The sequence below is a fragment of the Chionomys nivalis genome, chromosome 4, assembly GCF_950005125.1.
Source record: "Chionomys nivalis chromosome 4, mChiNiv1.1, whole genome shotgun sequence".
Taxonomy (NCBI): domain Eukaryota; kingdom Metazoa; phylum Chordata; class Mammalia; order Rodentia; family Cricetidae; genus Chionomys; species Chionomys nivalis.
In genome coordinates, this window is record NC_080089.1 from 70,829,004 (window position 1) to 70,853,727 (window position 24,724).

At 45.0% G+C, this 24,724-nt stretch overlaps 1 protein-coding gene and 1 non-coding gene across 3 annotated transcripts in view; both read right to left on the minus strand.

The window, feature by feature from the left end:
* The window catches only part of Myzap (myocardial zonula adherens protein), a 93,752-nt gene that overhangs the window by 16,746 nt on the left and 52,282 nt on the right, over positions 1–24,724 (minus strand). The window contains exon 11 of one of the 2 annotated variants that reach the window (XM_057766997.1): positions 8,307–8,390. In XM_057766997.1, the coding sequence (XP_057622980.1) occupies positions 8,307–8,390 (84 nt within the window). Of the gene's footprint in view, positions 1–8,306; positions 8,391–21,500; positions 22,863–24,724 lie in introns of those variants that run through there. The other variant, XM_057766998.1, reaches the window with a different exon arrangement.
* Trnaa-agc (transfer RNA alanine (anticodon AGC)) lies at positions 11,493–11,564 on the minus strand. The gene has a single exon. It is a non-coding gene; the product is annotated as a tRNA-Ala (tRNA).

The window sequence follows — 24,724 nt, forward strand, 5'->3', positions numbered from 1 at the left end:
GAACATTGCTGGACTAAGTTGGAAAGACTAATAAAAAGAAGTAAGCCAGCTGAAGTGAAACGACTGGGCTCTGCAGAAGCGTCTAGGGCTGAGGGACCATGGACTGGCTTTCCCGCTTTCCAACACCACCACCTTGTGTTTGCATGTGTAATGAGTACCTTTGTATGCACAGGGAGGTTCACATGCACTCCAGGAAGAGAAGAAGCTGGTTGGTCCCTCTAGGCATATGGGGAAAATACCACACACACATACACCACACATACACACCACACCACACACACATACCACATACACACACATCACACACCACACACACATACACACCACACACACACACCATACACACACCACATAACACACACACACACACACACACACACACGCAGCAGTCACCTCCCCTCCCAGCTCCCTTCAGGCCAGTGGTCAGGAGCCACTCAGACACCTAGACAAGAACACGTCCAATAACATGCATGTGGGGAACAAGGTGCTGGGTGCCGCAGCTACAGTGCCACCCAGGAAACTTCCTGAGAGTCCTAGTAGAGTTCCCCAGACCCACAGGGAGGCATGTGCCCTGCACTGTGTATGTTAAGGATGGGTGGACACAAGCTAGACTTTGGAATCATTTCCTGTGGCTCATCAATGTCACCACAAGTTCAAGATTTTCAGAAAAAAAACAAAAAAACAAAAAACCCAGTCCAGAAGGAATAGACACTCTGAAGACCAGGGCGCTGATGTTACTTTAGAGCGTTCTTTATGAGATTTGTTCTCTTTCATTTTATGTGTGTGAGTGTTTTCCTGCATGTCTGTGCATTCATGGAGTGTGTGCCTGGTGCCCAAGGAGGCCAGAAAAAGCATCAAATGCCCTGGAATCAGAGTTATGGACCATTGTAGCCACCATGTAGGTTCAAGGAATTGAACCTGTGTCCTCTGCAAGAGCAGTGACTGCTCTTAACCACTACAGCCCCATTATTTTGAGACTATTTTTTTAAACTGTGGGTTTATTTTCATTACATTTCTCTCTCTTTACCTATTGAGCCTTCTTGCTGATTCAGAACATTTAAATTTTTTAAATTTTTATTTATGAACATTGTATGTGTCTACACACACACACACTCACACACACATGCATGTACATGTGGGTGGCCCAAGAAGACATCAGATCCCCTGGAGCTGGAGTTACTGATACCTGTGAGTCACCTGATACAGGTGCTGGGAACTGAACTCCAGTCCTCTGCAAGTGTAGCAAGTTTTCTGAACCACTGAGCCATCTATCCAGCCCCAAAACATTTTCTTAAATGTCAGAAATAGGGAATGGAATATCTCTTCTCCAGAAGATGGGTAAACAAAAAATTGTTTGGGGAGGAAAAAAAGAACATGCTAAAGCCAGGCAAAAAGGAAATTTGAGAATCTGGTATGTATTTTTGAGGTATGTGTGCACATAAAAGCTAATAACTTTAAACTTCAATTAAGAGTGAATGATAAAAGCAAGGAGTAACTGATATTCTCTATTTGGAAGGGAAAGAAGACTTCAGACCACCACACACGAGGCACCGAATGCTGCTCTGGGCTACTTGTCTGTTGTCTTGCAGGGGTAGGAGAGGGACAACATTGAAAATCAAAGCAGTCTCAGAGGTGACATGGGTTCGCTCTCCCTCCTCTTGCCTTTTAAAAGATGGAGTCACTGAGCCTAGGCATGGATGGAACGATCTACCCATGCTCGTGCACAGACAGTGATGAAACATGGATCAGAATCTAGCCTCCCATCAGATACACGCAACTTAAGACTGCAACCCAACACTGTCATCTGCAAAGTTCAAGCTAGAGAACCATGCCGTTGAGTGAAAAAATCACAAAACCTCAATCTTGTATATTTGTGTATGTACAGTTGCGCGTGTGTAGACACAGAGGTGAGAGGTCAACAACTTCAACTATCATTCCCCAGGCACTATCAACCTTGTTTTAGGAGATACAGTCTCTCACGGGCCTGGAGCTCACTGAGGAACATAAGCTGGCTGCACAGAAAGCCTTAGGAATCACCTGCCTCGGAGTGTGTCATCACTCCCTGCCTACTATGTGGGTTCTGGGGATTGAGTCAGGTCCTCCTGCTCACAAGGCAACTACTTTCCCAAGTGAGCTTTCTCCCCCAGAATGCTTTAAGGAAACATCTGATCATTCATAGGGCTCCTTGGCTCCGCACAACAGCAGGTTGAGCCTGCCCTGGTCCTGAGCCTGCCCGAGACCTATGTGGTACCACGGTGTGAAGAACTAAGATGTATGTGGGTGCATACAGCTAACTTTTGTGAGTCAGCTCTGGTTCATGAGTATACCCTCCCCACAGACCTCAGGACATTTGTGGGACTAAGCAAAGGCACATGTAAGAACCAAGGCTCTTCAGCCATTTCCCTACCTTAGGCATTTTCTTATAGCAACAGAAAACTGCTTGAAAGTAGAGGATGTAAAATCATTATGATATGGTGGCAAGCTGAATCTGAGAAATGGCTTTTGTTCATCATGTCAAAGGCAAAATTAATATACAATGTATAAGGAAAATTACTAGATGTTGTCTTTATATCAGCATCTAAGTTAATTTTACAATAGAAAATTGAGGTGATTATAAGCTATGTAAGAAATGTAATAGATATTTTTTAACCTAGGAAGGTTTTCTAAAGCCATGTAGTTTATTGTGTGATACTTATATGCCTGTCTGTAACCCTCTGTGCAAAGAATAATAGAGTGAAGTGAGAGTCAGGTACCCAGGCCACAGCCCACAGAAGAACAGCTTAGAATCACTAACAGGTTAGATACGGGGTTCTCACTGGTGTCAGTAATCACACAGAGCCACCAAGAAACAGATCAGTAGAATACACACACATACACACACACACACGCACACACACACATATACATACACACACACGCACACACACACACATATATATATACACACACACACACTCACACACATGTATTTCAAAATAGTGACTCATGGGCAATTGCGTTTGCCCAGTTTCAAGGTCAGATTAATAATCTTTTCCCAGCTGACCAGTTACTGCGGTTTACACAACAGCATTCATTCATTTTTCCTAAAATAGTAGCAAAGAATCCCTTAAAGGATGCTTTGTTGATTTTCACTGATGGCTCATCTAATGGAAAAGCTGCTTATGTTGTCAATGGCAAAGGACACGTGGTACAGACAGAACCAGCTTCAGCTCAAATAGTTGAACTGCGGGCTGTAGCTCTGGTATTCAAGAATTTTGATAATAAGGCTTTTAATTTATATACTGATAGCTGGTATATTTATGAAGCGTTAAAGATCCTGGAAACAGTGTCATATATAGGAACTAGCAATGAACAAGTTAAAATATTGTGTCAGCAGATTCAGAAAGCCATACAATGTAGAAAGTTACCATGTTTTGTGGGACATATCAGAGCGCATTCAAGTCTTCCTGGTCCATTAGCTGAAGGCAATGCTCTAGCTGACGAACTTACAAAAATAATTGCTATATCTCAGGTTGAACTTGCACATTAATCACATGCTTTGCATCATCAAAACAGCTTAAGTTTAAGAAAACAATTTAAGCTGACCAGAGAAGCTGCTCGACAAATTGTTAAACAATGTGAAAGATGCCCACAATATCTACCTGTGCCTCATTTGGGAGTAAATCCCCAAGGACTTCTTCCCAACCATATATGGCAAATGGATGTAACTCACATTACTGAGTTTGGAAAATTGAGATATGTGCATGTGACAATTGATACCTACTCAGGATTTATAATGGCCACAGCACAAACTGGGGAAGCTGCCAAGCATGTAATAACTCATTGCTTAAAATGCTTTTCATGCATGGGAACCCCAAAGGTAATAAAGACGGACAATGGATCCAGATATGTCAACAAAGCTTTTCAAAGATTTTGTACTCAATGGAAAATCATTCATAAGACTGGTATTCCATATAATCCTCAAGGACAAGGAATTGTGGAGCGTGCACATAGCTCCTTGAAAACACAACTCCAAAAAATAAAGACAGGGGAGTTGTATCCTCAGACGCCACACAACGCCTTAAATCATGCTTTGTTAACGCTAAACTTTCTAAATACAGATGTCCATGAGCGATCAGCCACGGACAGATTGTGGCATAGCGGTACAAAAACCACAATTGCTAAAGTCAAATGGAAAGATCCGTGCACCCACTGGGATTTGGAAGGGACCCGACCCCATCCTAATATGGGGTCCAGGGCATGTCTGTGTTTTCTCACAGGACGAAAACCAAGCAAGATGGCTTCCAGAGCAGCTAATTTGATGCACTCAGCAGAAGGACAACGGACCTGAGGACAGCGTGACTGACAACCGCACCACAGAAGGAACAGAAAGAAAACGGCCCCAGGAGGAATCCAGTAACCCAGCCCACAGAGAGGAGCCTGATCCAGACCCGCAATTCGCAGCGCTGCCAGGAGACTTCGGACAGAGAGATCCTGCTGAGAGGAGCCGACTGCGGTGTCTGCTGCTGGCTGTGGTGTGAAACCTGTTGCTTCAGAACTAAGACACAAACTGAACATTTGAGTGTTCTCAGTTTATGGGACAGCACTCATTTTGAACAAAATATTAAACCTAAGAACTAAGACCTAAGCTTTCCCCTCAAGGAAAGAAAGATGCAAAATAAAGTATGACTAAAATCCCTCTTCACTTAACAAGGGGGCAGACTAAGGGTTTAACAGCTACACAGAGACTGAAAATGAGATTTAATAACAACAAATGGTATTATATTCTTAACAGTAATGACCTGATATTTACAGCTGCATATAAGGTGATGAGAGAAATCTGGTAATGACCAATGGTGCTAAATACATCGGTAATGACCGAAAAGAATATGAAATTATGGTAAAGAAAGAATATGAGAGAGTTGGTAATGACCAACTAGATAGGAAATTATTAATAATTGAAGAGTTGGTACTGACCAACTAAATATGAAGTAATGAATAATCGAAGAGCTGGTTTTGACCTGCTAAATATAAAATAAATAATTTGGAGAGCTGGTACTGACCGGCTAAATATGAAATTATGAAGAATTGGAGAGCTGGTTTTGACCGGCTAAACATGAGATTATGAATAATTTGGAGAGCTGGTACTGACCGGCTAAATATGAAATTATGAAGAATTGGAGAGCTGGTTTTGACCGGCTAAACATGAGATTATGAATAATTTGGAGAGCTGGTACTGACCAGCTAAATATGAAATTATGAAGAATTGGAGAGCTGGTTTTGATCGGCTAAACACAAAATTACGGTATTAGAAATTTAAAGATCGGTATTGACCGATGATGTGGAAAAATCATGATTGTGAATTGCTGCGATTGACAGTTGGCTGAAAGAGAGGTTGTGACGATGAATGTTGAGAGTTGATACGTATGCTGAGAAAGTAAACTCTGAATGATGTTCTGTACCAGCGGAAGAAACATCTTCAACTCAGGTGATTCTACTCTCCTTTAAGATAGGAGAATATAGTCTTCGGGGGCATAATTATTCATAAAGCATTGTGATACATCCTGACAAGATATGGCTGATACACAGGGCCTGAAAAGTATATTTCTCTCCACTAATCTCTTCTCTTTACAGAGGTCGGCAGTCAATGACGGGTTTGAAGCTTCTTCTCCCCAGATGCCTAAGACAGGGGCTTGCATAAATGATGCCTGTTCCAATGACGGGAAAATTTGGGTAAATGAAGAGGACTTTGCCCAAATCAGGCACAACTTATCTGTCCTGTTGCAGAAGCACAGGGGTTATTAAAATTAAATTAATAAGAGAGAGTGGATTGTAGGCCCACATTTTCAGTTTGGCACAAGAGCCATTAGCCCGGTCTGGACTGATCACATAACTCTGCAGACAAACTGTCTCTGTTTAACTATAGCCAGGATGTGCTGCTCCTAGTTTCTTTTGTTAGAATATGGATTACCTGAGAAGAGATGTTGGCTAATGCTGATGACTTAAGAGTTTAGAGGTCCGGTGCTTCCCTTCCTTTGTAATTTGGAGGATGTCTTATAGAGATGCTAATTAATGGCCTACCTGACTGCTAGATGCGGATGTGATTTGACCCGAGGCACCTGGTTGCCTAGGTAACAGCCTTTGTGTGTTCCCACTCAATTGGTGTGGATATATAAGATGTTTGGAGAATAAAGGGTGAGCTGGCTTTTTCCATGATGACCGTGTAAGCTGTGTCAGTTTTATTCCTCGCGACTCCTTTCCAGCCGGGTTAGGGAATCTGTGTTGGACCCACATGGGCTCCGACAAGGTGGAGACAGAAAAGCATGTGCCAAGGTCACCCTTGGCTACATACAGTGTTTGGGGCCAGTCTAGGCTACTGGAGATACTGTCTTTAAAAAATAAAAAAATAAAAGTTGATGCTGGAACCAGTGACCAAGGAAGAGAAGACATGAGCAGAAACAGAAAAAATATCCATTTACTCAGCTCTAAGACACTGAGACTTGATGTAGATGGGTCTGTTTTGTGTTGATTTCATTGGTTAATAAAGAAACTGCCTTGACCCTTTGATAGGCCAGCCCTTAGGTGGGTGGAGTAGACAGAACAGAATGCTGGGAGGAAGAGGAAAGTGAGGCAATCGCCAAGCCTCTCCTCTCTGGGACAGACGTGATGGAGCCAGTCACCAGGTCAAACATGCTGAATCTTTCCCGGTAAGCCACTACCTCGTGGTGCTATACAGATTATTAGAAATGGGTTAATCAAGATGTGAGAATTAGCCAATAAGAGGCTATAACCGATGGGTCAGGCAGTGTTTAAAAGAATACAATTTGTGTGTTGTTATTTCAGGTGTAATGCTAGTCATGCGGGAGCCAGGCAGGACAAAAAGCAGGTCTGCCCGCAGCTCCTTCTACAGAGACTTATGAATCTCCAGGTCCCTAGAGGCCATTGAGACTCCTGGTTACGGCAGCCATAGGCAGTCCCGCCATCAAAATAAATGATAACCTGGCTCACCATGCGTGCAAACATGCAGCAAGGAGCTAAGTTCTAGATTCAGACACACAATCTCTATTGTAAATGTTGGCAGAAAAAGATTTTCCTGAAACTCGGTTCCTTATCTTTAAAACAGGGGATATATAATTTATCCAGAGGACAGCTTTCAATAATCTAAGAGCAGACTTCTCACTCAGTATGCCAGCCATTTCCGTATAGTTTTGGTTGTGATCCTAGCCTTTAACTGCTGATCCATTTCTTCAGGCATTTTCTACATTCTCTTGTGGGACTGTCCCACACTGTCCCACACAGGCACAGTTATGATTCCTTCGTGGAGATAAGCTACCTTCCTGGTCACTCAGTCAATAAGCAGTCGAGTGCTTCACCAGGATAGATTTGATTCCATTCTTTGTGCCTATGTGGAAAGGAACCAGCAAACACCCAGCACACACTAGGCACCCAAGAAATGCCTACTTTTCTTCTGGCTTCACTGTTGTGTCCTGGACTGTCTCGTGGGGGAAGGGCCACAGAGAGGGGCAGTGACAAGGACGGGTGCTTGGCAAACCAGCTCTTCATGGAGTCGAAGGAGACAAGGCTCAATGCCAAGTTCTTAATAAAGAGCCTACAGAGAAAATGGATTTCGGCTCCTTCTATTAATACCCAGCCTCCTAAGATTCTTCCAGCTCATAATTTCTTTCCCTGGAACTGCCACAAAATCCCCCAAATGCCTTTCAAAAGGCCAGAAGCAAGACTATGAAGCAACTTCAAGTTGCAGGTGGAGCTAAGTCACTCTAAAACATGTTCACGCGAAGTAACAGAAGACGAGTGTTGGATTGGGAGTCTGTTCTCCACCCGGGTTTCCATAGGCTGGGTGATGCTGCCTTCCTTTCTGCTGCTTTTTTTTTTTTTTTTTTTTTTTTTTTTTTTTTTTTTTTTTTTTTTTTTTTTTACATTTCACATAGAAATCACAATCCTTCTCTAGATGTTTTAAAAGTTGCCAAGAAAATCGTGGGAGGGACGTTGTGTGTAGATCATTCACAAATTATAAAAACCCTATACCCTCGTCAGTACTGACAGCTTATCTGACTTGGCTAGAGAATTCTTAAAGAAGATACACTATTTGAAAACGCAGCCACAAGTAGCAGGTTGAGGCGTGGGGAGGGCAAGGGTAGAGAAAAAAGAGCTGTCAGAGCTCCTTCGCAGAGCTGGCAGTTAACCTTCAATCCATTTTATAAGGCCAGGAAGTAGCCATATTTTTAATTAAGTGTCCACAGCAGGATCAGCAACATAAAATTTAATGGCAGGGAAGACACCAATTTGAAAGAGCCGCAGCCTCTTACCTCGCCTTCCAGGAAAGAGATTTTTTCTAGAAGCTGCAGTATGAGGAGCTGCTTCTGCTGCACCTTTTTCTTTAATGATTCAATCTAGAAAGAGACAAGAGGAAAACTGTCAGATGAGGCTGCAGAACCGTACGACTGCAAGGCAGAAATACTTCGCTTGCTCACATAGAACCTATGTGCAGATTCCTTTTAGATTTATTTATTTTTCATTTTGAGGCAGGGTGGGTCTCACATATCTCAGGCTGGTCTCTAATTGCTATATAGCTGGACATGACCTTGAACCTCTGATCTTCTTACCTCCACCTCCTGGGTGCTGGGATTTTAGGTGTGTACCACCACATCTGTTTTATGGGGTGCTGGGATTGAACTTGGGGCTTTGTGCACATTCAGGTAAGCATTCTACCCACTGAGCTATATCCTGGCCCTTCTATATGGATTCTCTGTTTCCTGGGTCACAGCTGACCTGAGAATCTCTGGCAACAGGGGATTCTGAGACCCAGGGATGTCCCGTTAGGTTTGTGTAGCCAACCCCTCCACACAGACTGTGTTGTTTGGATAACACCCCCGTACAGTTCAGGGAGTCTTCTTCAGGACGGACACAAACAAGTCAACAGAGATGATCTAGGTTAGACTGATGAAGCACCTGAATTTCAAACATTTGGTTACTTCTCTTAATACGTTTGTACCTGACCAACCAGGTGTCAAATGTTTGTTCAGGGCTACGGACAACTAAAGTTATTCTGGAATTCAGAGGGCTAAGGACTCATGAGGACTACAGTAGACAGGACCGGCTCCATGAGCAGACCTGGGCTGCCCTGTCACCTTTATAACACATATTGCACCTATAACATCATGTGACACACCATGGACTCCTCTTGGCTTTTCATTTGGGCATCTTATTTCCTGGGACAGAGCAGAGGGTCTCCAAAAGCAAGAAACGGGGTACTCTGTGCCAGGTCGTGTCTTGAACAAAAATGAGAGTGGTATGCAGACTCAACAAGCTTCCAACAAGCTTATGTGTTTGGGCATTCGGACATTCATTTACTAAAATCCCAGTGCAAAGTGATAGGGCTCCCGTGGAAGGGAACCAAAGGACACCTGAAAGAGCGTAAGCATGCTGATCGCTCGACTCAGAAAGACTGTCTCTAGGCATAGCTCCCAAAGACACATGGGACAATAAATGACTTGGATGTATGACTTTTGATTTTCGAAAACACAAAACCAACTCCATCAATAGGTGACTGGTTGAACAATCTACCCTATACCCTGCCAGTGAAGGTCTAGGCAACCTTCAAAAATAAGGATCTCTTATACACTGATATGAGAAACTTATTTTACTTAGTTAATTTTATGTTGTATGGGTGTTTTGCCTGAAATGTATGTATGTGCACCATATCTGTGGATTCTCTAAAGAAGCCAGAAGAGGGTGTCAGATCTTCTGGGGCTCGAGTTACAAAGGTCACATGGAAGCTGAGACTCAAACCTGGGTCCTCTACAAGAAAAGCCAGTGCTCCTAACTGCTGAGCCGTCTGTCCAGCCCCAACTTTAGAAGTGTAAGACTGTGTGTGGTAGCTGGAATAAAACAGCAGGAAAAAGACTCTGGAAAACTGTATCGCACCCTGTCACTGTGTTCGGCGTGGTGGCAGCGTTATGACTATCTTAGAACAAGTGCACACTTTAGACATGCACTGCGCATCGTGCAGGGAACTTACATACATGAGCTAGGATTTGCTTTAACATGGGAGACAGGAGAATGAAAAAAGAGGAGTAAAGAAAACCAATGTGGCCAAATGGGTCATGTGTTGAACCTGGAATGAGCCCAGTGGGCTTCACTGATACTCTCTTTGTGCTGGGTGAACTGAACGCTATTTTCTTCATTTTGAGACTGGGCCTCTAACCAGGCTGGCCTCAAACTCTCTATGCAGCTTATAACCTCAAACACTTGACCCTCCTGCTAGACTTACGGGTTGCACCATCACACTTAGTTTTATGTTGTGCTGGGGATCAAACCCAGGCTCACCTGCATACCAGGTGGTCATTCTGTCAACTGACATTTTTATTGTAAGTTATTTTCAATCTCATGTGATATCAAGATGCACCACCCTATGGAAAGAAAAGTTGGCCATAGAAAATAGAACCAGATAAACACACTTAAGGTTTTTAATTACTAAAGAAACTAAAGAGAGTAGCAAGTTGCCTTAATACCTCTGAAATCTGCCCCCAAGGAAGTGCCTGAAGAGGTTGGCAAGCCTGGGAGGGACAGACACTCGTGTGTTGCAGGTGGCACTGCAAATTAGAACGACCCTTCGGGCAATTTAGCAATAAATATTAAGAGCCATAAAGCTGCTCAGACCCTTTGACCCACTAATCCCACTCCTGGGAATTTGTCCTAAGGATATAACTCACACACAGGAAAAAAGCTGCACGCAGAAAGATGTTCTTGCTTCCATTATTTATAATAGAGAGAAAATGGAAATAACCCTAATGCCTCGCACTAAAGGAACTGGCCATAAATTACGAGATACCAGCATGATGGAGTGTATTACACAAACACTAGAAACAAACACAGTGCACAGTGGGAAAGTGTTCATAAAAAGCCTCAAGGGATGAAAACAAAAGTTTACCCAAGTGAAAAGGAAAGCGGTCGAAGGGATGAGGGAAGAGAAACAGTTCTGGTGTTGGTGTAAGACTATGGGCTAAAAAAACAATCATGTAATTTTCTCCATTTTGCATAGGAATGGCTTACAGAAATCACCCCCATAATGCTCGTTTTCCTTTCCTTCCCACAGTATTGAGATTTTGTGTTGATATACAAATGTATGTGTTTTGTGTGTTGATATACAAATGTATGTGTTTGCACACGTATGTGTGCACATGCGTGTGGAGGCCTGAGGGCGACACCGTGCATCTGCCTCTGCTACCTTCCACCATCCGTTTTGAGACGAGCTCTCTCACTGACCTGGAGCTTACTTGGTGCACTAGGTGGGCTGCTCAGGAGTCCTGCCATTCCCATCTCATCATCGCTGGAATGACAGGCACAGTCCACCATGATCAGCTAGGAATTCAAACTCAGGTCCTCAGCTTTCAGGGCAAGTGCTTTGCCAGCTCAATCATTTTCCCAGCCCTTGAGATTTCTTAAATTAACTTTTAGTTGTTTTTTTTTTCTTTTGCTTTGTTTTTCACTTTTGGTAGCACTGGGTATTGAACCCAGAGCCTTGTACATGCTAAGCAAGCACTCTACCACTAAGCTATGCCACCTCCAGTCCTATAATGACTTAAGTCTTTAGGTGACAGCCAAAATGAGACCAGAAATTCACTGTAGGGCCTAAGATGGTAAGGAGAAAAATTCTATCAAATAATGATTTCAAATACCCTAGCCTTCTGCCGCTGAAGGACTCTTGAATGGCTTGGATATCAAGAACACAAGTGTGTGGTTCTTTTTTTTTTCTGTTTTTTTTTTTATTGAAAAAAAAATTTTTCCGCTTCCTCCCCGCCTCCCATTTCCCTCCCCCTCCTCCCGCCTCTCTCCCCTCCCCCCACTCTTCTCCTCCCTCTCCAGTCCCAAGAGCAGTCAGGGTTCCCTGCCCTGTGGAAGGTCCAAGGTCCTCCCGCCTCCATCCAGGTCTAGGAAGGTGAACATCCAAACTGTCTAGGCTCCCACAAAGCCAGAACATGAAGTAGGATCAAAACCCCGTACCATTGTCCTTGGCCTCTCGTCAGCTCTCATTGTCTGCCATGTTCAGAGAGTCCGGTTTTATCCCATGCTTTTTCAGTCCCAGTGTCCAGCTGGCCTTGGTGAGCTCCCAATAGATTGGCCCCACTGTCTCAGTGGGTGGGTGCACCCCTCGTGGTCCTGACTTCCTTGTTCATGTTCTCCCTCCTTCTGCTCCTCATTAGGACCTTGGGAGCTCAGTCCGGTGCTCCAGTGTGGGTCTCTGTCTCTATCTCCACCCATTAAACACTAAAATCAGGCCAGGAGAGCAGCAGGACCTAGGGACATCTATATCATGGGGAGACGGAGGCCATCCTGCTGACCACCACCCTTAGATTCCAGTTTTAAAATGACATCAGCTTTCCACATCTGTGGGTTCTGCATTCTCAGATTCAAACTGTAGGCCAGAAATAGTCTTTAAGTGTGACATGCACAGATTGTTCTCTTGCTAAGATTCCTTGTAGATATGGTATAAAAACTATTCACACAGTGTTGGTATTTTATTAGTTCCTATCAGTAATCTAGAGATGCTTAAGGAAAGAAGTATACAGACTCTGCACAATTTCCTGAAAGAATTTCGAGATTCTCAGATTGTTGGTCTTTATGGGGGATTCTAGAACCAGACAATAACAGATACCGAGCAATGGCTATAAATCAAGCCACGGCAAAGGCATCATCAAGAAGCAAGACAGAGAATGTTCTGGGAGTATTTTTTCTTTTTTGAAAGGAGAGAAAGAGTGTTGTCACGCTGAGGAGGCATTTAGTTGGGAGGAGGAAGAGAGGATGTGGTGGGGACTCAGGGATTTTAGAAAACATTCCTGACAGGATGGTGTAGCTGTTAAATGAACATTCATATGCAGCCAAACCGGGTTTATACGGTGCTGGAGATCGAACCTAGGGCTCTTTGTATGCTGGGTAAGCACTCTCCCAACTGAGCTCTTTTCTGTCACTCAGTCCTCTTTTCTGTCACTATTTATATTCTGAAGTGGGGCCTCACGTAGCCAGGACTGGCTAGGAATTCACTCTGTTGCTGAAGACCTTGAACTCATCCTGATCCTCCTCACCCAACCCTGAGTGCTGAGATTGCGGGCCTGCTCTGCCACCCAGGCCTTTTGTGACTTCTTCAGGCATTCCAAATTTGTAACTTGACCCTCAGGAAGTTCAGTTATTCTTCAGAAAATATGCATTTAGGTCTCTTACCAGGTGGTGGTAAATGATCCAGAATACTGGGCTTATGTCAGGATGTTAGGAAGTAGGAAGTCAGACTTTCCAGACTTTCCTAGGTGACTTCTACAAGGCCTAACCTTGTTATGCTGGCTGAGCACTTACACACACTGAATGGCTCACAACTGCCTGGAATTCTGGCTTATCTCTATGTGCACAACTATGTGCAGTACCAACAGAGACCAGAAGAGGGCGTCGGATCCCCAGAGCTGGAAACCCAACAACAACTTTAAGTTAATTTTTTAAAGAGAAGGGAAATAACAGTAGAGTTTGTTATAACTGGTCATTGCTTTTCTCCTTTGTAGCAGTTGAGACGCCTGCATCTGTGGTTTGAGCTAAGCAATCACCCTTAAGCATGGCCACACACGCATTGCCTGGGGAGGTAGGGGGCTCACAACCTGGGATTTTGTTGTTGGTGGTGGTGTTTGTTTGTTTGTTTTTATGCTTTGAAAACATTACTGTAGCAAAAGGATTCCCTCCAATTTGCCTCAAAAAGAGTCACCAACTAGGCCAAGAAGAAATCATACAAAAATTTAGGAACAGAGTTGGGGAGACTATGTAACTGACATACTATGTCAGCTCAGTCAGTCAGGTGGTTACAGTGCTGAACTGGATCCTCAGAGCATGCATTTAAAATGTTAGGCATGGTGGTGAGCCCTGTGTTGGGAAGCAGGAACTAGCAGATTCCTGAGGCTCAGTGACCTGACTAGTATGGCCAGCCTAATCAACAGCTTGAAGCCTGTCTCAATAAACAAACAAACAACAACAAACAAACAAGTGGATGGCTCTTGAGGAATGTCGCTGACACTCGAGGTTGTACTCCGGCCTCGTGAGCATGCACACAGAGATATGCCCCCAAATAATACCGCACCCCACCTCCCCACTACACACAGATTAGGACAGATTCTATGCAGCCAGAAGCTGTGAGACTTGCAACTTCCTGGACTTGCCTCCCTCCCTCCCTCCCTCCCTCCCTCCCTCCCTCCCTCCCTCCCTCCTTCCCTCCCTCTCTCCCTTCCTCCCTCCCTTCTTCTCTCCTTCCCTTTCTTTCCTCCTCCTCCTCCTTCTTTCTTGATTTTTCAAGACAGGGTTACAGGATTTCTCTGTGTAGCTTTGGTGCCTGTCTTGGAACTAGCTCTTGTAGACCAGGCTGGCCTCGAACTCACAGAGATCCGCCTGCCTCTGCCAAGTGCTGGGATTAAAGGCATGCGCCACCACCGCCCAGCTTGGGCTTTTTCTTTCTAAGAGTAACATATAGGGTACAGGTCATTTTCTGTTAGAGGATGGAAAATGACACCCTCTGTAGGTGAGTTTATGTGACCAACACCCAGTTGTGCAAGGCTCAGGAAACAGCTTGAGAACTGCGAGAAGAAATTGGTGAAGAAATACAGCTGTATGTAAGTACGAGCTGTTAGACAGGATTGACACAGGCTGCTAAGAAAAAAACATTTTCTTATTCCAGCTGGGAAATGATTATATATGTGAAAAATGCCTCATAAAAGAGGAAGTCCACAAAAGCAGAGTCCATACAAGATTCCTACCAGCTAGGTGACACACCCCAGGGCCAAGTGTGCAATCAGATTCCCTCCTGCCCCAAATCTGTACTGAAAGTCGTGCTAAAAACTGGTGGGAGAGATGGGTGGTGGTGGTGCACACCTTTAATCCTAGCACTCGTGAAGCACAGCCTGGTAGAGCTGAGTCTGAGGCCAGCCTGGTTTATAGAGTGAGTTCCAGGGACAGACAGGGTTACACAGTAAAATCCTGTCTTAAACCACCCTCTATCAAAACAAAAACAAAAACCCAGCTGGTGGCCAGGAGCTGGGAATGTGCCTTACTTGGCAGAGCATTTTCCTAGCATGCTGAAGCCGGTTTCTAGCACCAGCAACCTGATTAAACTGGGGTGGCGGTGCACACCTGTAATCCCTATACTCAGGTACTGACCAGTAGGAGGAGAGGAAGTTACATAGATGTCTGAGGCTGCTCTGAACTACGTGAGTCTGCCTCAGACAGCCACCAGAGTCAAGAGTGAATACAGGAACTCACACTTGTAATTCCAGCACTCAGGAGGCCAAGACAGGGGAACTGTCACAGATTCCAGGCCAGCAGAGGCCACATAGTGAACACCAGACCAGCCTAGGCTACAGTATAAGGTTCCATTATAAACAAAAAGCAAACACGTTGATCACAATCAGAAGTCTTACACTGGAGAAAGAAACCAGCCATGATGGAGACAGACAGGTTTGGGTGAAAATCTTCTAAATAAGAGGCTGCAAACCGGGGAAGTGTTGAAATAGGGCTCAATGCCTCGGATTCTGACCCAAGCAAATAGAACCTCTTGGGGAGTTACTGATCAATAGCTGGCTTAGAAAACGAAACTCAGATTTAATTAATTAAATTTATTAATTTAATTATCCTATAATTAGGAGCATCACCAATCAGAAGCAAGTCCCAGACCAGAATCCATCAACGAACCTAGCTAGGAGCTTCAGAGATCAGAAACTGCCAACTAACTTCTAACTAGGCACTTTCTAATTTAAATGCACACACGCACATGTGCACACACACACGCACATGTGCACACACACGCACATGTGCACATGCACACACATACATAGACTTTATTTTTTAATTTACTTGAAGGTCTCATGGATTCCAGGCTGGCCTTGGCCTCCCAAGTAACTGAGAATGGCTTTGAACTTGATCCCTGCCTCTACTTAAAAAGTGTACACCATGCCTGGTTCATTCTGAGGATTAAACCCAGGGCTTCAGGGAACTAGGCAGACAGCCTAGGAACTACACTACACCCCCAGTCCTCAATATTTCTTTGTCTTGTTTCAGACAACACCTTGTGAGAGTTTCTCCCTTGTAAAGTCCTGGATTGAAAGACTTTGCATGGTGCTGTCTGCTTCATGAACGGACTGAAACACTTCCGTGTGGTGCTCATGAATGTGCTCTCAGAGTTAAAAACAAGACAAAACAAAAAATATCGATAGTCACATTGATCCACTGCTTAAGCGTCTTGGAAAGAAGCTAGGTTAAGTCTGTGGCATATCTACCTATTTCCTTTAAAATTTGTTTTACTGTGTCTTTGTTTTCATCTTGGGAATAGCCACAAGACCTGCAGGTGTATGTATTCAAGATCAGGGCTGAAAGGCTGTGGGAGTATTAAGGTTAATGAAGAATCCACACCTGCCGTCACCAGCACACGGCTGTGTTATTGCTTCCTTCCTGAGGACCCCTTCATCCCCACCAGGGCCATCTACTTGAAACTTTGTTCACTCTGTCATTGAAACACTTGCCAAAGATGTGTATCCCGTGTTTCTGAATACTGAGAAACTGAATTTTAGTTCGAAATAAAGTGACATGAAACTTTACCATGAGTCCCTACAGCCTTCCTAGGGGATACATGTTGTCATAGTATGTGAAAACTTAAAATTTCCACAAGGAACTAGCTCAGATCCTCAATACCGTTTTCAGAGTGCATTTATTTTTTATGTATATGTGCCTGCGTGAGTTTTATATACACTGCATGCATGCAGGTACCCTTTGAGCCCAGAAAGCGTAGGACCCCTTGGAACTGGAGTTATAGGCAGTTATAAGTGCTGGGAACTAAATTCTGATTCTAGGCAAGAGCAACAAGTGTTCTTCGCTGAGCCATCTCTCCAATTAACTCCCCTCCCTACACCAGTACTGTTTTCAAAACCACTAGGGATCTATTGAGTCAAGTATGGGACAGGACAGCAAGAACCTTCTAGAATTCATTCAGACTTCCACCTCTTGTTTTTGCTTCCTCTTGTCCTTAGAGGGCCTTCTGTATTTTCAATCCAATCTCTTGCTCCACAATCTGGCAGTCATAACCTATACCCTCAGCAAAGCAGGGATCATGTTTGCTCTCCATATCACACCGTAAAAACATGAATGTAAATAGCATTTTACACCCTTCTTCCAAAGGGTTTGGCTTGGCACAACTTCCCATGAATCTAGTTCAGAAGTTTGTGGGGGTGGGGTGGAGGGTGGTGGTTGGTTCTTTTCAAGCAGGGTTTCTCTGTGAGACAGCCATAGCTAATGTCCTGGAACTAGCTCTTGTAGACCAGGCTGGCCTTGAACTCACAGAGATCCGCCCTCCTCTGCCAGTGCTGGGATTAAAGGCTGGCGCCACCACCGCCTGGCCCTAGTTTAGAAGTTTTGTGGTATTGTCATACCGTCATATTTTCAAGTTTGGTTTAGGTTGGTTATTTGCAAAGCTGAGGATTGAACCCAGGGCCTTGAGTACCAAGTCATTCTGCCACTAAGGTACATCGCTACCCTTTTAAGTTACAAATTTAAACTTCATTCTCCTTGATAAAGGAAAAGTCATCATAAAAACGCAAAAAAAAAAAAAAACCCAATAAACCTTTGCCTCCTTTTCGATATAATAGCGCACAGAGCAGTTTGACAAGCGTCCTGCACTAACACAGCCCAGAAAAATGGCTTCACAAGGATGAAGAGGGGGGTGCATCACCCCATGGGAGGGGATGAATCAAGGCCCCAACCAAATGAAACTGAAAATTGCTAAATGAAGCTCTGAGTGGAGAAAATGAAAAATCAATGGCAGCCGAGAGGAGAAAGGCACATCCTTCATCTCCATGGGGCTTGAGGAGGCAGTGGAAATCTTGCAATTAATGTGTCTTGTGGCATGCAGCCAGGCTGGGTGCGAACAGGGCGCGTGCTTTAATCAATTTTTTCTATTAAGTTTGAAGTAATATATAACAATAGAACTATGCTAGTCAAAAGGATCAGATGAAATGGGCTTCTGAGCTAAGATAATCTTATTTGGTTTGATTTCCACCTTAGATTGATGAGAACTCAACTTCTCAGAGTAGAACAGCATGCAGATACTCCTGGGTACCTAAGGATGACTTCGATGTCAGGGAAGAATGAATACATCGGCTTCCTGATGCCAGTGCATCTACTGGGGAGAAAGGAAGACTTGTTCTGGGTATCAGGCCTCGGAGGGCTTAGTTTGAGATGCTCACAATCAACTCTAAGTGGGTATCACCCCAAGCAAGGAACCAGGTTCAAGATGCTGGCAAGAGCTGAGATCTCAGTCGCAGCCTTTTTGATGCTGAGACATGGGTTCTTTTTATCCACATCCTGCTGTTCTGGGGTTCATCTGCCACCATCCACCTGACAACCGTACCTTACCATTGTGGCAGTGACCTGGGGGTAAATGGTGTTGTGGAACTTGCCCTTACAAAGGACCTGTTGGGGCTGCCCAGTGCCTACATATGAGTGCGTGTGCTGCCCATGTTGTATGTATTTATGTGTGTCAGTACACATGCACATATGTGTTTATGAAGAGGTTGATGCCAGGAGTCTTCCTCACTGATCCTGGATCTCACCAATTAAGCTAGACCGGCTGGCCAGCAAGTTCAAGGGACCTTCCTGTGTCTGCCTGGTGCTGCCACACCCAGTTTTTCGTCAGTGCTGGGGATCTGAACTTGGGTCCTCATTCTTTCATGGCAAGCACTTGCCAACTGAGCCATCCCCCGTCGTCCCCACCCATTTTATTTTCTGAGACAGGGTCTCATTGGTCCAGGCTAGCTAGGATGACCTTGAACTTCAGATTCTCCTGTCTCCATGTACTATGTTCTGGGACTGCAGGCCACATTATGTGCCACCATACCCAGAAGGGGGCCCCGATTCTTTAAACCACCCCTTTTAGCACCCTAGGGAGGTGAGTGGGATGGAGAAAGAAAGCGATGACCTGCGTGTGTGTCTCTGAGCATCCAGAGGGACAACCCCAGATGCTGATGGGACTATCTGGAAGAAGGCGGACTCAGAGCTAGGCCATACCCATCTCTTCACAGCTGCCACCAAACTGACGCTAAAACTGGTCCTTTCGTATTGCGACTATGAACCCTACCCACCCCAGCCAAGCTCTCCTCCCAGCCTTCTTTCTTCCTTCGTCCCTGCTATTAGCCTGGCATCCTAGACACTACTCTGAGGCTCATGCCCAATCAAGCAGTAGGAGCCACTGGGCAATCTTGAGTAGTAATAGCCTTGTTCTTGGCTCAGTGCCCACCACCCACCACAATGGGTCTCAACCCACATTTTCCCTCCTCTTCATTTGCCACTCCCTCATCTAATTCAGTCAAGCTAGATCCATGCCTCGACTCACCCCATACTTTCTGGTCTTCATATTTTTGGTTTCATTTATTTTATATCTTATCTGGCGTGACCTCTTCCACCCATTCAATTACTGCCTAGAAGAATCTGACCCATCCTGTGAGACGCTGCCAGACACTGCCTCCTCCCTGCAGACTGTCCACCCACGGGAGAATTGGTTCCTATTTGGAGGCAATGTGGTAATGAAGCACTTGGCATGCATGCCACCATCAGTCCACACCTGAGACGGGCACTGTCATGACTGGCCTTATTTTGCTGAAAAGGAACCAGAATCTTGGAAAGGATAAGGACTTTGTGGATTTGTAAAGACAAAGCCTTGTCAGAAGCAGAGGTAGGGGCAAGGCCAGATTTCATTTCCTCAGAGTATAGGATATGGCTCTCCAGCTTCTGTGCTCCCAGAAACGATCCTTTCAAGATACATTCACAACACCTCAACTTTAGGGCTACTTTGACCATTTCAAAGGACCATGGCTTAGAACCGGGAATGTCACTCAGCACACCCTTCCTCACCCTCTGAAGAGTTTAAAGGTCATCCAGAGAGTCCCTCGAGAGCAGGAGCTCACATCCATGTTTGCACCTGCTTATGTAGGAGGCCGTTCTTACATGCTCACTGATGATCTCTGCAGAAAGAGCTACCAGTAGGTTGCACCTGGCTCTCCTCCCTCCCCATGCCAACTGCTAAGTCTAAAGACTGGGCTTCCCTACAGACTCTGGTGGAGGGGCAGGGCAAGAATGTTCAAAGACAATAACACAGGGGGAAGGAACTCCAGCTTGACAAACGTGACATGAAAAATAAGATCAGTAGAGAATGATATTGAAAAACAAGCTTCTCATAAGCCAGAAAGAGACAAGAGTGAGCCCTGGCCACACCAGAGACACAAAAAATAAATTCCAGATGGCTTAGTCTTTATTTGTCAAAAAATAACATTTATTGAGCACCTACTGGATACCAGTAACCATTCTGATAGGAATACAGTCAAGAATGAAATAGGCCAAAGCCCCTGCCCTCAGAGAGCTTCCATTCTATGAGGGAGAGAGTCAAAAACAAAACAACAACAACGACAGATGAGCTGAGGGAAGACACACCAGATACAGTGTAAGTGCCATAGACAAAAAGACGGGGGGGACAGACATGTGGGTTTCAGATAAAGATGACAAACCAAACTTTAATACTGTTACAGAAAAATGACAAACAAGACATACAATATAGTGGGAAAACTGATAACTGTAACCCTCAGAAAAAACTCAATATTTGTACAAGAGATGCCACAAACAAATACCACTGACTGGTAGATGAGACCATCACAAGTATTTTTCAATAAGTTATCCATGCCAGCAACACAGAGAATTCATACAAACTCTCAGGAGGGAAGATAAATGAATTGATTTAAAAACTCAATGAAGGACATGTGCATGACTTCAAAGGCCAGCCATATTGCCTCCCGTTCCAGTGAGCGTTCACCAGGCCAACAAAGATGATGTATTAAATACACTGTGGCCTGCTTATGCTCTTGGAAAGGTTTTTCTAGAATATACAGGGAAGAAAAGCTACCTCAACTGTGTTCTTTGGAATACCTCTAAAAATTTCATATTTTAGACAAAGTGTTAAGATTTTAATTAAAATAAAGAAGTGACTACACTATGCTAACCACTAGAATACAAAACGACAATGTTTTCACTGGCTATAAAGAAATCCTGCCTCAAGGTGAGTAGTAGCACCTCCTTTGGATAGGGTGGAGAGTGGGCAGGAGACAAGATAAGCCTTAGGAGACCAGGTAGAGTCCAAATAAGAGCCAGGGGATATGGGGTGACCAAAGGTTTGAACACGAGTTGGGTTTGGTAGCAATTTAAGCCAAGTTGACATCACACCAATCTAGGTAGGAAGACAGAGCAGTAAGACACAGGATTGTAAGTTGAAGCAAAGGACCCAGATCAAAGAAGATTAGTCTACAACCAGGGTCAGGACAGGAGGAGGGAGCAGCATTCAGGATGCCTCACCATCTGCTCCACAGAACAAGACATCTCTGGCTTCCAGGCACCGACCAGAACCCAAGAGGAGAGAAACCTCAGACAGACAAAAGTATTCCCCATCACACTGGAAGAGAGATTAACCCGGCAAACACCTTCTCTGAAGGTCCCTCCCTTAGAGCCAGTGATTCCACCTTCTGAGACTGGGTAATGACTCGTTCCGGAAGAAATGCCGGAGACTGGATTCCATGCCCTAGGAATGGCGCAGGTAAGTGACCACCTAAGGTCACCAGGGGATGAGTGGCTTTTGACTCTGACTCCAGCTCTCCACAAACCCCTACAGGGTACGTGGGGCCCAGCTTTAAACAGGTCCCCACCCCCAGGTTCATGTTACTGAGAGCTCATCTAAGGTGTGGAATTGTCTTGTCTGCTCCCTTCCCTTCCATGCCACCCTAAGCTGGGACTGACAAGGGCACCAATACGAAAGGACAAGGGCAACCCTCCCCCAACACACTTGCCTACAAAAAGCTCCTAGAAATGCCAAGGTCAGAGGGATACCCACCCCATCACCACAGTCTACCGGTTTACGTAGGCTAACTAAAACTGCCATCATAGCATCCACTAGCTCCCAGCAACCCTTGCTGTGTTGACGAAATAACAGCACACCGGCTATGAACAACGGCCTCTATGGAGATAACCCGCGAAGGCTGCGTCACTCATTTCATTCCCACACATCTTAGCTAGGCACGTTTCTCTTTTCACTGGCATAGCCCCACCTTTCCTGACGTTGGTTGAACCAGGTCTGTTCAGGAAAGACGGCCAGAAGGGTAGAAGCAAACAGAACTTTCCTTAAACGAGAAGAGACATTAACTGACAATGGCTGTAGACAGTAATTCAGAAAGGACACCCAGAGGGCCCCCTCCAAATATGAGGGTAGCCATATACAAATATGATCAAACTACCATGACATCTGGCCGAGTCTGTGTTTTCAGGAGTGTGATCCAGTGAGGCGCGCCTCCTTCCCAGAGCTCTGACATGTTTTACCTCGCTTCCCTTCTCCTTAGCGGGCGTCTTCTGCGGCTCCTCCACCTGGCCCTTTCTGAATTATTTTTAATAGTCTTTTTCAGCGCAGTTCTTGCTTTGATGTCTAGAAACCCAAGTTTCTAAAAAAAAAATATCCTGTGGATCTCTGAGGTCTCTTTGATCTGTAGTTTGAGGTTGTATGTGTTGAGGCTACTGCCTGAGAGTGTTTTCACAAAGGAGGATCCCACAGGGTCAAGGTTTCCTCTGCATAGCATATCTTCCCTGCTTGCTCCGGGACTCAGCACAGACAAACACCACCTCTTCCCCGCAGAGTCCGCAATATCTTCTAATCACACCCAGTAAGACGCGATCACCTCTGCTTCTACCCAGAGCAGGCTAGCATCTTATCATCTTCCAAAAAGCCGGAGACTAAATGTGGAGAAGAGCTCGTGCGACATGATCTGGGGACAGTTCAATTGAGTGGGTTAGGGTCGAGGGTTCAGGGCCATGGCTCCTTCCCTGACCCCCAAGGATCTAATTCCCAGCTATGGGAAGTACTGGGGATACAAGGTACTTCCCCAAAGCACATCTCAACCCATAGCTGAACCATGTAAAACAGAAGATCTTTGAGATAGAGAAAATTTAACTGTTCTACTCAAGCACCTGATGAGGGACATGGCTCAGTTGGCAGAGTGCTTGCCTAGGGTGCATGGGACCCCGGGTTCAATCCCTACCAATCCATAAACTAGGCATGGTGACACACATGTAATCCCAGAACTTGGGAGGTGAAGACAGGAGGATCTGAATAGTAGAGTCATCCTTGGCTACATGGTGAGTTCGAGGCTAGCCTGGACAACATGAAACCCTACCCCACCTCAAAGAAATGAAGAAATAGTTTGATGCTAAGCTAGAGAGTAGCAAACAGCACAGAAAAGAAAAGCATGCTCAAAGATTCGATGTGGTTCCCAAGACTCCCACGGAGAAGAAGGCCAGCTCTGAGTATGTGGGAAACCATAAACCAGAGACTTTGGTCACTTACCTCCACTGTGGGTGTGCATCACAAGAAACCACTTACTAAGAGCAGTAATATTAGTGGTAGCTAGCAGTCATTAGATATTTTCTGTGATGTTCCAATGAATAAGTGATATACATATATAATCTCAATTAACTTGCACCCACAAAACCCTCTCAGGCAGACATTCCAATTAATTCTATTTTACAGAAAGGGAAATGAATAAATTTTCAAAGCCCCACAACTGGTACAAAAGGTCCACCCAACTCTAAAGTGTGCGTCTATGGGTATCTTCCGGGCCACTATTCCCACTATTTCCATCAAGATCTCTGGCTGAGGGAGGCGTATGTGTACTCAGGGCCTCAGGGGTTTGGTTCAGAAGCTTATACGGACAGAAAGGAAACTGCTCTGCCAACTGATGGAAGAGCCAGGAACTCAACGCTTCAATCTCAGAGAAGTTATTCCCTAGCTGCTCCCCCGAGGGACTTGCGTCCCCAAGGCCATGGCGCTGTCACTCTGCAAATGTCCGAGGTGAAGAGTGGCAACTGTAAACACGTCTGCAAATGTCCGAGGTGAAGAGTGGCAACTGCAAACACCTCCTGCCCTGGCTTTCGTGTGAAAGGCGGGCCCGGCTAATAAAGCCACGGCATTTGGTTATTCACTGAAGGGCTGAAGTAAAAGACAGAAAGCCAATCTCTAAACCAACGTGGGGACAGTCCATGAATACAGATCGGGAGAAAACACACAGACACACACTCAGGGAAAGCCCACACGTACCCATATTCTCTACTTTCTGCTCCACAATTGACCTCACCCTCCACTGGCAAAGCCTTCCAGGCAGGTTCACACACAACCCACGGGCCTCAGGAATGTGGACAACGGCTATGAATATGGCTCAAACAAAAACCATAAATGTACTTAATATAGGATAAGATTTTCGGTTGTCCTTCCTCCCTCCCTGTCTCCTTTCTTCCTGGTTCTTGAGCATCCGCTTTGTAGATGGCAATGCTGTGCTGTGCTGTCAAAATGTGGGACACACCTGTGAGTCTGGACGGATTTTGGGCACCCCTGGGCATTCCTACACTGTGGGGGACAACAGCCACTACCACACATCAGCATGGTACTACAGGATTCTTCCAGGACCCAGAACCTAGGGCTAGCAGGCAAAGATGGCCCACGTTTTAAATTCCCTGCCCTTGTCCCTGGTTGTTATTCCCCAGGCTTTTCTTCTATGACTGCCCTTCTGTAGGTTCACGGCCAGCTTCCCACCTTGAGTACAGAGCTTCGAAGGTAGCCTGGCCAGACAGTGTG